This window comes from Osmerus mordax, chromosome 2 (genome assembly GCF_038355195.1).
Source record: "Osmerus mordax isolate fOsmMor3 chromosome 2, fOsmMor3.pri, whole genome shotgun sequence".
Lineage (NCBI taxonomy): Eukaryota > Metazoa > Chordata > Actinopteri > Osmeriformes > Osmeridae > Osmerus > Osmerus mordax.
In genome coordinates this window covers 10,008,210-10,023,301 of record NC_090051.1, presented here as the reverse complement: position 1 = coordinate 10,023,301, position 15,092 = coordinate 10,008,210, and the positions used below count along the sequence as shown (strand labels likewise).

Sequence of the window (15,092 nt, the reverse complement as noted above, 5' to 3'; positions counted from 1 at the left end):
ACGCAAGCAAGCACACACTACAATTTCCCCAGAAATTGTACCCTCTCTAGTTGGGTGTGCTTTGCCTTCGGCAAGGGCACAACCTTTGTTCTCTCACATATATATTATTATTATTTTTATTATTCTTTTTGCCCCCCTAAAACTCAGTCAATATTTGGCCTACATAGACAACCTAGGTGTCAAAAGTTTCGTCTTGGTAGCGATTGAGTTGCTTCTATTGGGATTTACGTTCCGTTGCATGGTTTAAGTGGAAATTAAGTTTTTGTGGCGAAAAGTGAAGCTAACGGTGGCTAACTTGCTAGCCACAGTCAATGACGCTACTTACGTCACTAACGTCATGAAAACTCGCGTGACTACCTCTAGCAAAACATTAGTTTAGCAGCTAGTTAACTTCTGGGAGATAGCTAAGCTAACTGCTTTACTGCAAGGCAGCTGCAGAAACGCCACAAGCAAAGGCTGCCTCTTGCAGGTGAAATAAGACATCTATTTTATTCTACACTTCACTCGTATTTTCAGTTGTAAATGAGCATCAAAAAAAAAATGCTTTTAAATCTATATAATCTTCATAAATAATAAGTATGCATTTTTATATAAAGTATACAGAAATATCAGTTGTAAAAATGTCATTCAAAAACGGACCCCTGTGCAACCGACGCAAGCAAGCACACCCTACAATTTCCCCAGAAATTGTACCCTCTCTAGTTATTATTATTTTTATTTTTTTATTTTTGCCCCCCTAAAACTCAGTCAATATTTGGCCTACATAGACAACGTAGGTGTCAAAAGTTTCGTCTTGGTAGCGATTGAGTTGCTTCTATTGGAATTTACGTTCCGTTGCATGGTTTAGGCTCAAGTTAAGTTTTTGTGGCGAAAAGTGAAGCTAACGGTGGCTAATTTGCTAGCCACAGTCACTAACGTTACTAACGTTACTAACGTCACTACGTCACTAACGTCACGAAAACACGCGTGACTACCTTTGGCAGAACATTCGTTTCGCATCTGTTAACTTGGGGGATAGCTAGGCTAACTATAGCTTTACTGCAAGGCAGCTGCAGAAACGCCACAAGCAAAGAGGCCAGGGTGATAACTATTTACTCATTTTACTTTGTGATATGACACACAATTGTGATGTGTAATGTACAGTATAAGCTGATATTATTAAGGAAGTACATCTACTTTTGGAAACAGTAGTCTACTATTTCACTGCAGTATTAGCATCATGACATTAGCCTGTGTTGCCCGGGCAACACATACTACAGTGGTCTATGATGCATCTGTTTTCAATCTTTAAAATAAACATTCCTCACATATACATTTTCGTTGTAGGATTTATTCTGACATTAGTAAACGATTTGTTGGTGAAATTACCATTACCTGTGGTTTCAAACCAGTGTAGCTCACTGCAACGCTGTAGCTTACGCGAGACACACTACAAAAACATCTACACTACACAGCTGTTTAGGAAGTCAAACGGCGACAGAACATGTTCGGTACTCCCCTTACTTAAATCAAAAGTCTATCTAACTACTAACCTGAACTTCATTGCCACAGCCTAAACGTTGTCAATCTGTTCATGAAAATAATTAATTTCAGTTTAAACCGTACAACGGAACGTTAAATCCAATTCAACCAACGCAATCGCTACCAAGACGAACAGTAGTCTAGTACTTTACCGTAGTAGTACAATTTACCGGGGCAGCTTCTCCACACAGGGCTATATCGCATTTTGCGTTGTCACTGACAATGATCGCTACCAGTGAGCTTTTTATGAATGAGTGATTTTCCACTAAATAAATGTCAAGCTTATTTACGTTTTGGGGGGAATATTTTCAGTTAGCAGATGGTACTGTCGCGATTCCATCTTCTACTGCCGGGTAACGTCGTAGAATAATCTCCAAAGGGGGTTCTTTATTAATGAATGAATGCAATGAGTAGGCTAAATGCCTGAAAATATCTTGAGAAGGGAAAAACTTAAAAGGACTTTTAAGTCATAGAGATTAGGTCAATTTTTACACCGGTCTGCCAAATGTATTCGTTTTGATTCAACGTTGAGGCTGCCTCTTGCAGGGGAAATGAGAAGACATCTATTTCATTCTACACTTAACTCGTATTTTCAGTTGTAAATGAGCAGCAAAAAAAAATGCTTTTAAATCTATGTAATCTTTATAAATAATAAGTATTCATTTTTATATAAAATATACAGAAATATCAGTTGTAAAAATGTCATTCAAAAACGGATCCCTGTGCAACCGACGCAAGCAAGCACACCCTACAATTTCCCCAGAAATTGTACCCTCTCTAGTTTACTTTATCCTCCGTTTTCTTAGTTTTCGTTGTAAGAACATTTTTAAGTAACGTGACTTGGGACACACCGTCCAAACGACTGAAAACACAAAAGGGAGGCAAGAGCTAATTTCTCATAGACTACATTATCGTGTTCAAGTAACATAGCTCAATAATTAGTATGAATTACACTGTGAAAGCTACATAACAAGCAAATTCACAAAAAATGACATTTGTATGCACAAACACTCACATACCAGGTCAGCAGAAACTGCAGTTGTGATAAGGGCATATGGTCCATTCACCAGTCCTCCACACACTACTAGCATACCTTGAAGAAGAAAATGTTATTATGTTGACATGATTTACTTACTGAGGCAGCTTTTCGATTAAGTAATTCAAAATATGTGGTATCCATACCATGAATAACTATATTAACTGAAGGAAGAAAAAAAACATTGAATTACCAATAGTGGGTCCCAGGCCAAACTCACTGATCATTGAGAAGCCGTAAAGCTGAAGTAAACACAAAGCGGCAGTATTCATTTAGACCAGAGGGTATACCATCCAGGAGGAATGGGAGGTGTGCAAGATGGAAAGAGACAGAGTCACTTACTGTGGGAGCAGCCAGGAATAACATTACTGCACAGGTGGTGGCTCTCTTACCCATCTTATCAGAGATAACCCCAGCCAAGATTCCACCTGTGAACACACATGTGGTACCCCAAAAAAGAAAGACACTACTTTAGCGGAGTTAAAGTGTTTATGTATTGTTATTATAGTATATAACTACACAAATCAAAGCAATATAGTATTCAACACTAGAAGCGCCAAGCTATTTTCCCCTACTTATAGCGCTGTTAGGGGTCAAATTGGCCCGTGAGTCTACAGACAAGGACGTTGTTACTGACACTTGCTTACATTTACATTTAGCAGATGCTCTTATCCAGAGCGACTTACAGTAAAGTACATGGACATTCCCCCGAGGCAAGTAGGGTGAAGTGCCTTGCCCAAGGACACAACGTCATTTGTCACGGCCAGGAATCGAACCGGCGACCTTCTGATTACTAGCCCGATTCCCTAACCGCTCAGCCACCTGACTCCCTGCTTCACGCTTGCTCTCCTGTTTATCCTGCCCTCAAATGTTTAGCATTTGTCTAGCATACTTTCTGCACCATTTCGTGTTGATGTAAACACACAAGCCACAGTCCAATTTATTGTTAAGGGAGCAAAAATTGGAGAGCAGGATAAACAGGAGAGCAAGCAGAGATTGTAGCTTCTTAGAAGTTCCAAACTAATACACTTCTCTCCTTTTTGAATACATGCTATACACACACACACACATATTAGGTATATTTATACATTAACTTTGTCTGAATAACAGAAGACTTGTATACGGGAGCCCTTGCGACATCTGCTGACAGAAAAGAGAATCGCAACCTTGGAATGCAGGAAAAAAAATAGCAGAACGCGCACCTGGGAGCAATTTAAAAGTAAACAGGAGTTAAATAGCCTTTAATTAGCTTCTCCGGTGTGATTAAAAATAAAATACAAATACTGGATGATAAGACACAAATATCTAGGAAAAGTGAAGAAAGCAGGGTCCTGGAGTGCAGAGATACACATTTTTTCTCTCTTCACTGGGCCCAAATGACGCTTCTTGGCACTTCTAGTGTTAAGTACAGTAAAAGCTTAAGGAGAATGAAAGGGGGAAACATACCAACAATTCCTCCCACGTCAAACAGAGTGGACAGATTCCCGGCCTTCTTGGCATCCAAGTGAGCTGACAGACAGATTAACTCGTTTTACTCTGTGGACACTTAGTGACTAATCTCTGGTTTAGCAAGTGTGACAACATACCACAATAAGGACATTCCAATATCGTCAACAAAGGCAAGCCAAAGCACATGGAAGGCATCCAACTGTGTCACATAAAACATTTGGTTGATGGTAGATAGTTTGCCTCAGTTAGTTACTTAGTGTGAACTGTCCATACCCGTTTTGGTGATATAAAGAGGCAGCCAAAAAAGGAAGGTGTAGCTGACTAGTTTGGCAAACAGCAAACAGAGGGAGAACTCAATCACTCCCTGGTGAGACAAAGGAGAGTTAATAAATTTTTCATATAGTAATTGCACCACATGACCCAATGGCTATTGAAGCATTAAGTAGTAAGAGCAATTAGCACATTTATAGCAATTGTTTTGTAGGAGGCGTGTGGGCACGTGACTAACCGGTATGCGTAGGGCTCCCATGAAACTGATTGCAGAGGGCTCTGACTCACTCTTCACTACCACCACTTGTTGAACAGGAACGTAAACCCTCCCATTGTCTGGGGGGAGAAGCAGTTCTGCGTTCTCCCAGCTCTGAACCAAAGAGGCAGAGAATGGTTACACACACACACACACACACACAGTGTTGCACGGTATACCGAAATGGTGGTACTTTCTTATACTTTTTTTGTAAAAAACAGTTCGATATTGGAATTTCCCAATGTTCGGTACTTAGGTCAAACGGGCTTCCAATGTCTACTGTGGGACTACTTTGCCTACAGAGCCGACGCTGACAAACCCACAAACATTACGAAGAATTAGAATTATTTAGACTTTTCTACTTTTTACATTTAAGATTCAGTGTTTCCTCTATGTTGATTTTGCCTTGGCGGCCCGTGCTAAATTGCACGTCTGTTGATTCGATAGCGATTGCTGCCCTTGCTCAGGTATTTTAGGTGCATTATTATGCTGAAGTAGTTTTAATTAATAAATAGTGGGTTTATTGTTATTATTTGCTACAGAATGCTTAGCCTATCAAGATCAAATGAAGCAGACAGTGTACATGCTTCTGAGTGGCCTACCTTAATCGATAGGCTACTGACCATTTACAATAAGTTGTTACGTCAATTATTAATTGGCAGCATTAATGCCATTTAGAACATACTTTATTGTGTAAGGTGTCTTTAAGTAGCCAACTTTATTGCTTTAGGGGAAATAAGACGAAAACGTGCAATATTACATTAGCTATTAGACTATTACATTAACCTGCTCCGAAATAGGATTAGAACTAGTGATGGGTCGTTCGCGAATGATCCGGCTCTAAGAGCCGGCTCTTGAAGGTGAACGTCGGGAGCTGGCTCGCATATCTGAAGAGCCGACTTTATTTTTAATAGATTAATACAGCCTATAAAAACTAAATGTATTATGAAATAATGAATTTTAATTGTATTTAAAATAATTGACTAATTCAAAGAACAACAAAAAAATACTTGTAGGCTTAAAGGCGCACACGATCATCCTCACATTCTGTTCCTGTCAATCCTGCATGAGGGAGGGCCGAGCCAATTCACACACAGTCAGAGTAGTCAAAACTCGGAGGAGAGCCATGACAAATCAATGCATTTTTAAAGATATGTGGTTACGGTCGAGTATGATTTCATTTCATAATTTAATTCAAATTGTTTTTACACCCATCATAGTCAAATTCATAGTTAAAACATGTATTTTTTAAAGAGCCGTTCGGGAGCCAAAAGAGCCGGCTCTTTTTGGTGAGCTGAGCCATACGAGCCGGCTCATGAAAAAGAGCCGGAATGCCCATCACTAATTAGAACTTTGATTCGTATGTGTTTATCGTATGAACCTTCTTGCTGGCGATAGGTGAATTGCTGACCTTTGCTAACAAGAAACACATATTTAGATATTTATTTAAAGGGCGCTGAAATAATCGCCACAAACAAAGAGTTAGAGTATACGTATACAAGTGATTTTGCAACTGTAGGGTCTACTTTACGCTATTGAAAATTAATGACTCCAGACCAGACTTCAGCCGTTCTCAAATTCTGTCAGATATCCTCTCCAAAATAATTTTGAGAGGAGAACTTCAGTGGAAAAAATAAAAATAAAAGAGTTTGGCTCAGATCAACCTGACATCAAAATTACACAACAGGCGAGCGAAAAGGGTAGAGCTACAACAGAAAGGCCTGGCTAGCTGAATGCAGTCATGTCAATGCCTTATTTTGCTTCCCGTGCTTGCTTTTTATAACATTTGGAACAGATAGAGCATGGACTGTTACAGGAGTTAAGGACATTAAACATTTTTTCTGAGAAAACAAAACAAGTGCACAAAGGTACACATGGAGAATACAATCAAGCTAGCCATGCTAGGCAGAGACAATATCGCTATGCAACTGGACGAAGGTCACCGGATTGGGGTGAGGAAACACAACGAAGAAGTGGATAAGAACAGGCATGTTCTATCAAAGATAATTGATTGTGTTAAATTCATCTATAAATCCTTAATATTTAGTTTTACAGTAATAGTTGTGTTGTGTTTCCTAATAATACCAGGGAGAGTGGCTCAAGTGCTCAGATGTCCGTTGTTTTCAATATTTCAGAACTGAGTGTAATGATATTTATAGTCCACAAATGTGGACATTTGCCTATAGCTGTGTGCATTAATTAAATAATTACTATTTCACAGAGAACTTGTATCATGCAGTTTGTGTTCAATTGTATTATGATGGTTACTGAATTGACTGAATATTTCACCAGCCGCCACTGGTTGCTGGAGTAACGTTGAAGTGGAAATGGCTTGTTGGTAGAATCATTGTCTTTTTGGCTGTCATTTGAAAATGTGATCAACCCTTGTGGACTTTCTGTTTGTGATATATTGGTAACAAGCATCGAATCAGTATAGTTTCAGTTTCAAGTATGGTTTCAGTATAGAGTATCATGATACTAAACTTGGTATTGGTATCGAAGTCAAAATGTTGGTATTGTGACAACACTACACACACCCCGTACACACCATGTACACCTTATGAGAGATACAGTACATAGCATCCCTAAATATCCTACGCACATGCACCAATGCAAACACACACACCTGATCTTTGCCTCCCTTGTAGTTGTACAGTTCCTTGTGTCCATTCATCCCTTTCCAGGTCTTTTTTGGCTTATGCTGAAAGGGAATCAATATATTACCATCGCATTACAGCCTATGGATATGTACATGAAAAACCAGCAAATTTGCCACAGGTACAGTTGGAGAAGTCAAAATAGCATTAATGCAAAAAAATATTTATGTTTCCTGGAGGAAGGGAACAAGGTACAACCACAGCAATGGGGGATTGAATCTTCACAAGATCCACCTGAAGAATCTTCAATAACGCCAGAATAGGCCAGAGGAAACAGGGATAAAAGGTGACCCAGCCCTCCTATAAATACTAAATCACCTGGTAAATGCAAAATTAAGTTTCATCCAGGTAACAAACACATAACAAACTAGAGAGGGTACAATTTCTGGGGAAATTGTGGGGTGTGCTTGCGTAGGTTGCAGATGGGTGGGTTTAAATTGGGTGCAGGGTTTTTCCTGCATAGAGAACATTTTGGCGCACGCCAAAGCCTTTTTCCCAAGCGCCAATGACAAATCCCGAGCGCCAAAGGCAAAAAAAGTCTGCGATAAAAAAACCTGTTCATCACGCGTGCAATGCATGTCAGCGAGTATGTTTCAAGTAGGCTACAGCCGAACCCTTGTTCTGTTTTGATCAATAGTAATCGAGTTGATAATCGTGTCTTCTTGTCTGATCAATACGCAACTGTGAGGTGTGCGACTAAATAGTGATGGGAAGTTCGGATCATTTTACTGATTTGGTTCTTTGAATCTCATTCAGTAAAATGAACGAATCTTTTTTCGAGTCATTCGTTCGGGGGGGGGGGGGGGGGGCTATCCGTCCACTGCAAACACGTATCATATTCTCATGTAGGTTAGTGCATGACATGTGCACCAGCAGATACTATTTTAAAAGAAATTCCTGCATTAAAATAATGTATCATGACAGTTTGTATGATTTGGTCATTTATTATCACACTAGCATTTAATTATCACGGCAAACAATTACACTGCACTATAAGTGTAAATAACAAAACCAGTCAGTATGATGACTTGAGCGAATATCATTCACGTCTTACTAAAACAGCGGCCACGCGAAAGGGAATGAGGGAACTGTTTCCTTTACTAAAAAATACAATGCGGGTTACGTGAAAAAAGGATCCAAAGACTCGTACAAAGACCGAGTCGGGAAATGAATGAATCGTTTGTTTCCTCTAGCTACCAGTACAGAGCCTATGCAGGTCACGTGAAAAATGATCCAAAGACTCGTACCCGAAGACCGAGTCGGGAAATGAACGAATCATTTCTGTTTACTTGGACGAGCCTATGCAACAGTCCCGATGCGCGGCCACGAGAAAATGAACGAATCACTCTTTGAGAGGACTCGTTACTCCTAACGGTGCGTGTCCACTACAGCGTTTTTTAACGCTCTGCACCGCTTGCCTTCCCACAGTACACCACGCTCGGGGGCGTGTTAGACAAGTTAATACAAAGTTGTAGTTCTCTAAGGTCACTGTTGTAGTCATGTCCAAGCGTGCAGACTTGGGTTCATGTACTCACAATATCGATCAAAATACCACTTATTGATTTGGCTCTCAACGAAGGCAGTCACATTTTCTTTCCCTCTCCTCCCCCTGACCTTCCCTGCTTGCTTCCCTGCTTGGCATCTATCGTATTGTCTAGTTATTCACGGAGAAATGCTCTGAAGTTTCAATCATTTGGATAGTTTTTGATGACATTACTCAAAATCAAATACTTCGGATAGGGGCAAAGTGGATCGACTACAACCACAAAAAGGAACAACCTGAGAGGACTGAAGCCCAAGGAGAACAGAAGTATTTTGGGCTGCTCTCCCAGACTGACCACAGGCAAGCAAGCTCAAGCTTGTTCCCTGTAGAACTATAGCTTGCAACGACTGCAAACAACTTACTCAGAGGATAATCGAACTGGAGCTAAGAGTCAGAACCCTCTTAGATATCAGAGAGACCGAAGACTTTATAGATTCCATGCTACCTAGCCCGGAGGCTAAGCTACCGGCCAATGAGCCACCCTTGGAACCAGCTTTCTCTCCACCGGCCAGTGGACCGGACGAGTCATGGCCTGCTCTCGGCGCTAAACCAAAGAGGCCTAGCGCCGCTTCTACCTTCATCGGATATGGGACTGTCACCAAGGATAAACAGCATAAAAAGCGAGGCATAAACTCTTCCCGTATCACCTCTCCTCCTGTCACACTCAGAAACAGATTCGAACCACTGGGAACTCTCTCTCCCTCGTGTGTGGAATCCAAGACAAAGAGGCACAGGACTGCTAGCCATGCAGCTAACAAACATGAAGGGCCCAGATCGCCGACACACCATGATGGTAGCTACTACACACATGCAAATCCAACACATCATCGTCTGCTGCGACCGGGAGTCCCCCATTTCACTCCAAGCCCCTCTCGGACCACTCGGGGCGCTGTTCGACCCCCTATCAAGCCTAATCAGACAACAATACCACAGGATTATCAAGATCCAAGGTATGGTAAGACTACCCACAGCCCATCAACACTTAAAGGAGCTAACGCTGCCTGCTAAGATGTATTCATCAGTGGACCGATTGCATGCTTTCGCAGAGGAAAAGAAGCCTTCAGTCGACTACCATCTTTCAACACATGGTTGGCATCTGTCTGTCTGACACACAAACTGAGATTTATCGATAATTTCAATGTGTTCTGGAACTGTGCAGACCGTTTTCAAGCTGACGGACTCCACCCAAACCGTAGAGGATCTCGACAACTAACAGCAAACATCAGTCACGTGCTCCTGACCACAAATCAAGTTTCTCTATCCCTGTTGTGTCGAAGCTGACTGACGCATCCCAAACAACCTCCCATGGAACAGAACATTCAAACAGCCTCCTGCAAGGACATGGGCCCTGCCCCCCCCCGGATGAATTCCCTTGTGATGGAACAGCTCAGTGACAGACTTTCCCAAAGAAAAGCTACGCTAGGACAGCCACCATGCTATTTCATTAGACATACCGATCATCATCACAAACAGAAAATGGCATGGTAAAATGCATGGTTACAAACCTGAAACTAGTGTTACAAGTCACAGAACTATCCATATTCTATCCATTCTATTCCTCACATACAAAGCTCGACACGGACAAGGACCTAGCTACATTGCTAACTCCCTTATAAACTACACACCAGCTAGAACACTGCGATCATCAAATGCAGGCCTATTAGAGGTCACCAGAAGCAGTCATAGGAAGATTGGTGATTCGGCCTTTGTCAATTACGCCCCAAAACTATGGAACAAATTACCCATAAATATTAGGGAAGCAAACACGCTAGACATTTTTTTTTTTAAACAGCTTAAAACCTACCTTTTTACCGAAGCATTTAAGTAATTTTATCTCAGAAGGGTTTTACTACTTTTATTGGGTGTGCTTTGCCTTCGGCAAGGGCACAACCTTTGTTCTCTCACATATATATTATCATTATTATTATTTTTATTCTTTTTGCCCCCCTAAAACTCATTCAATATTTGGACTACATACACAACGGCGGTGTCAAAAGTTTCGTCTTGGTAGCGATTGAGTTGCTTCTATTGGAATTTACGTTCCGTTGCATGGTTTAGGCTTCAGTTAAGTTTTTGTGGCGAAAAGTGAAGCTAACGGTGGCTAATATGCTAGCCACAGTCACTGACGTTACTAACGTCACTGCGTCACTAACGTCACGAAAACACGCGTGACTACCTTTGGCAGAACATTCGTTTCGCATCTGTTAACTTGGGGGATAGCTAGGCTAACTATAGCTTTACTGCAAGGCAGCTGCAGAAACGCCACAAGAAAAGAGGCCAGGGTGATAACTATTTACTCATTTTACTTTGTGATATGACACACAATTGTGATGTGTAATGTACAATATAAGCTGATATTATTAAGGAAGTACATCTACTTTCGGAAACAGTAGTCTACTATTTCACTGAAGTATTAGCATCATGACATTAGCCTGTGTTGCCCCGGGCAACACATACTACAGTGGTCTATGATGTATCCGTTTTCAATCGTTAAAATAAACATTCCTCACATATACATTTTCGTTGTATGATTTATTCTGACATTAGTAAACGATTTGTTGGTGAAATTACCATTACCTGTGGTTTCAAACCAGTGTAGCTCACTGCAACGCTGTAGCCTACCCGAGACACTAGTGTGAGTAGCTAACAAAAACTCCTCAGCTGTTCAAGTCAAACGGCGACAGAACATGTTCGGCACTCCCCTTACTCAAAAGTCTTTCAATAGTTGAAACAATCTGACTACTAACCTGAACTTCATTGCCACAGCCTAAACTTTGTCAATCTGTTCATGAAAATAATTAATTTCAGCCTAAACCGTACAACGGAACGTTAAATCGAATTCAACCAACGCAATCGCTACCAAGACGAACACAGCAGTAGTCTAGTACTGTACTGTAGTAGTAGAATTTACCGGGGCAGCTTCTCCACACAGGGCTATATCGCATTTTGCGTTGTTACTGACAATGATCGCTACCAGTGAGCTTTTTATGAATGAGCGATTTTCCACTAAATAAATATCAAGCTTATTTACGTTTTTGGGGGCATATTTTCAGTTAGCAGATGGTACTGTTTGAATCGCGATTCCATCTTCTGCCGGTAAAGTCGTAGAATAATCTTCAAAGGGGGTTCTTTATTAATGAATGAATGCTATATGAGTAGGCTAAATGCCTGAAAATATCACGAGAAGGGACAACTTAAAAGGACGTTTAAGTCATAGAGATTAGGTCCATTTTTACACCGGTCGGCCAAATGTATTCGTTTTGATTCAGCCTGTCAGCTGCCTCTTGCAGGGGAAATGAGAAGACATCATATTTCATTCTACACTTCACTTGTATTTTGAGTTGTAAATGAGCAGCAAAAAAAAGATGCGTTTTCATTCACGCTCCTCATTTACATAAAGTTGAGAAAATCCAACTTGCAACGCTCCGATCCGCTCGCCTTCCCACAATGCCATACGCGAGCGTCAACGCCCGATTTAATTGAAAATGAATTGGAAGCCGACGCTCCGCACCGCTCCGCTGTAGTGGACACGCACCGTAAGGAAAGGTCATTGTGGGACTAGCTGTAATTCTGCCCCAAGGCTGAATTTCGGGAAAGAGACTTCAGATACAGTATTAGGCCTATATAAAAGCATCCAAAAACAGCATGCCATGGGACCTTTAATTACTTGCCATCTTTTAAAACACATGCCTTCTTGTTTTCTTTAACATTGATTTGGATAGATTTACTGCACTAGAAAGTACAGTAGGCCTACATTATGAAGTTCAAAATGAATTTATTTTAGATTTCAACATGCTATGGTTGGGGCACAGATGGTCAGACTTCCTCAGAGGAAAAATGACGCCGAAATGCAGTCAGGAGTGCTGCTGCGTTACGGGATATGTAGGCCCTACCTGTCTCTACACTTCGCGGGCTTCATACTGTCATTGTGAAGCTTAAATTTTTCGTGTTTGAATTGTTTTGACGCTGTTACAAATTTGGACAGTCCTGCAATTGAAGGCCCACATAATTTACACTACACACAGTGCGCATTTCTCCGTCTTGGTACCTTAACCATTGCCGCCGCCGTCAGTATTGCCAAGGCAATACTAACTTTTGAAACAAGTATTGCTTCATTTACCTGGCAATACTACTTTTTCGCAGACCTTATGAGGTTTATTTAATTTAGAAATCTTAAGTAAACTGTAATGACAACCACAATTTATGTAGTGAGTTATCTGAAGCGATACTATATGACCACTGGTATTCTTCGAGCCACTGGTGTCGAAATTCATATATTCGTATCATTCTCACTCACATGCTCCGTTTGACATGGCGAATTGTCCGCTTCATTTTAACATATTGTTTTGTAATTGTAACAGATTTGAGTAGCCTATATATGTGATTGCTGCGTGCGTCTTGATGAGAGGTTGATTTCTTTATATTTTTATCAATGTTAGGCTACACCCTTCCGGGAGGGGGGATCGCGGGTCTAAAGCCAACTTGATCTGTTGAATGCTCAGAGCACGTTTTAAAACGTGTTCTTAACATACTAGGGCTGTCCCGACTAAGATTTTCTTTGGTCGACCAAGACTCGACTAAACACTTCTGAAAATCGACTAATCGAAATTTGAAAAGTTTTTTTTTCTATAAATGTCACAATGTTTTTCATCAAACCCTTTTCTGTGATGTTTTACCTCACTGTTTTAAGAGATACATACGTAAGAAGGGTGATTGACAACTAGACAAACATAAATGTACAAACATTTTCCCGATCTGACTCAATGTAGCTGCTGGACATTCCAGATTCAGCCGCTATAAAATAAGCTAATTACTAATAATAAGTCTTGTGTCACTAGTCCTGTTGTTACCAAATGCCGATATAATACAAAATACCTGATTGGTTATTATGTATTATCTCTTACAATGTACTACAAATAAAAAATATTGTTTGTTTAACATGCAAATCGTCAGAGCGCGCTGATCACTGCTTGAAAACGTGCAGCACGCGAACTTACGTAGCTAGAAGCCGAGTGGGGATCGGTGCAACAGAGAAAGATTTTGTTGTCTTGGCCGGAGAAGATGTCATTCGATTTGGATGTGATTCTTATAATAGGCATAATCATTTTTCAACCCAGCGCGTTAGCATGAGCGAAGTAGGCCTGGGCCAACTTACATTTTTCAGGTGGTAGGCTACATCATATTCGACGTCGAACTATGAAAAATAAACCGTTGTTGGCAGAGTTTGCATTCAATGTTTTTCGAGTCACCCGGTACTTTGTACATGTAAATGTACTTTAATGAACTGCTGCCATACCACAGATTTCTTTGCCATTTTGACTAATAACACCGACAAAGTAGGCTATGGCAGAGTTTGTAGTTCGGCAGCCAATTGTGCTCGTGCCGTGTGCAAAAAAACAAACCAAAACAAAGCACAGATTAACGAAAGGGAAAACAATAACACCTTTTCTTTTAAATTATATATTTTTAGAGTTGCTTTATTTGTCTTAAATAATATAATCTCCAATTTCTGTAGAACAATTCTTTAATTCAGCAATGGTGACACAAGTGGGATTCAGATCTCACACTGCCATACGGCAGCTCGACTAAAAAAAATCTTAGTCGACCAAGAGCATATCGACCAGAAAATCGACTGGTCGACTGATGATAAATGCTCATAATAAATCATAGCATATTGCCTAAAACCTAAGGTAAGCACAAAAATAATCAGTGATACATTTGCGACCCATTAAAAATTACGGTCGCAATGGCATGTCAAAAGGTCGCAAATGCAACCATTTCGGTCGCAGTATCGTGCCCTGTGGTACAGTGCATCGGGAAAGTATTCACAGCGCTTCACTTATTCCATGTTATGTTATAGCTGTATTCCAAAATGGATCAAATATATATTTTTCAAAAAAATTCGACACAATAACCCATAACGATAATGTTTTTTTTTTACATTTTTGCAAATCTATAATAACATTTAAAAAATATAGCTGCAAGCAGCAATGAAGGGGCCAAGCAGCATTCGATATGGAAATTCAGTAGCTAAAGAAGCAAAGCAAAACTTTTAATCAAATATTCGCTTTTTTAAAATCACATTATACTTTTTGGAAACGCGGTGGCGCTAACCCGAAACTTTTGATTACCTTCATGGTGTTGCGCAAAAGACGTATACCGAGTTTTGTAACGATAAGCCGATGCGTTCAGTAAATATGTCATTTTAAGACAAAATTCGAAATGGCCGACGTCCAAAATGACCGACGTGGGAAAGCGTAATATTTTACGACTTTGAGTGCCGCAAAGAATCAGGAGAGTCTGATCTTGGGATTTGGGGTCAAACCGTTCAGAATTTATGATGCAAGAAATCCGATGCGT

General features: G+C 40.5%; 1 protein-coding gene across 3 annotated transcripts in view; it reads right to left on the bottom strand.

Moving 5' to 3' along the window:
* Positions 1 to 15,092, bottom strand: part of slc37a1 (solute carrier family 37 member 1) — a 68,634-nt gene that overhangs the window by 19,279 nt on the left and 34,263 nt on the right. For 2 of the 3 annotated variants that reach the window (XM_067251405.1, XM_067251388.1), the window contains 7 exons: positions 7,159 to 7,233; positions 4,515 to 4,646; positions 4,280 to 4,370; positions 4,004 to 4,066; positions 2,900 to 2,985; positions 2,751 to 2,799; positions 2,541 to 2,614 (listed from right to left, as the gene is read on the bottom strand). In XM_067251405.1, coding sequence (XP_067107506.1) covers positions 2,541 to 2,614; positions 2,751 to 2,799; positions 2,900 to 2,985; positions 4,004 to 4,066; positions 4,280 to 4,370; positions 4,515 to 4,646; positions 7,159 to 7,233 — 570 coding nt within the window. The remainder of the gene's footprint in view (positions 1 to 2,540; positions 2,615 to 2,750; positions 2,800 to 2,899; positions 2,986 to 4,003; positions 4,067 to 4,279; positions 4,371 to 4,514; positions 4,647 to 7,158; positions 7,234 to 15,092) is intronic. The other variant, XM_067251396.1, reaches the window with a different exon arrangement.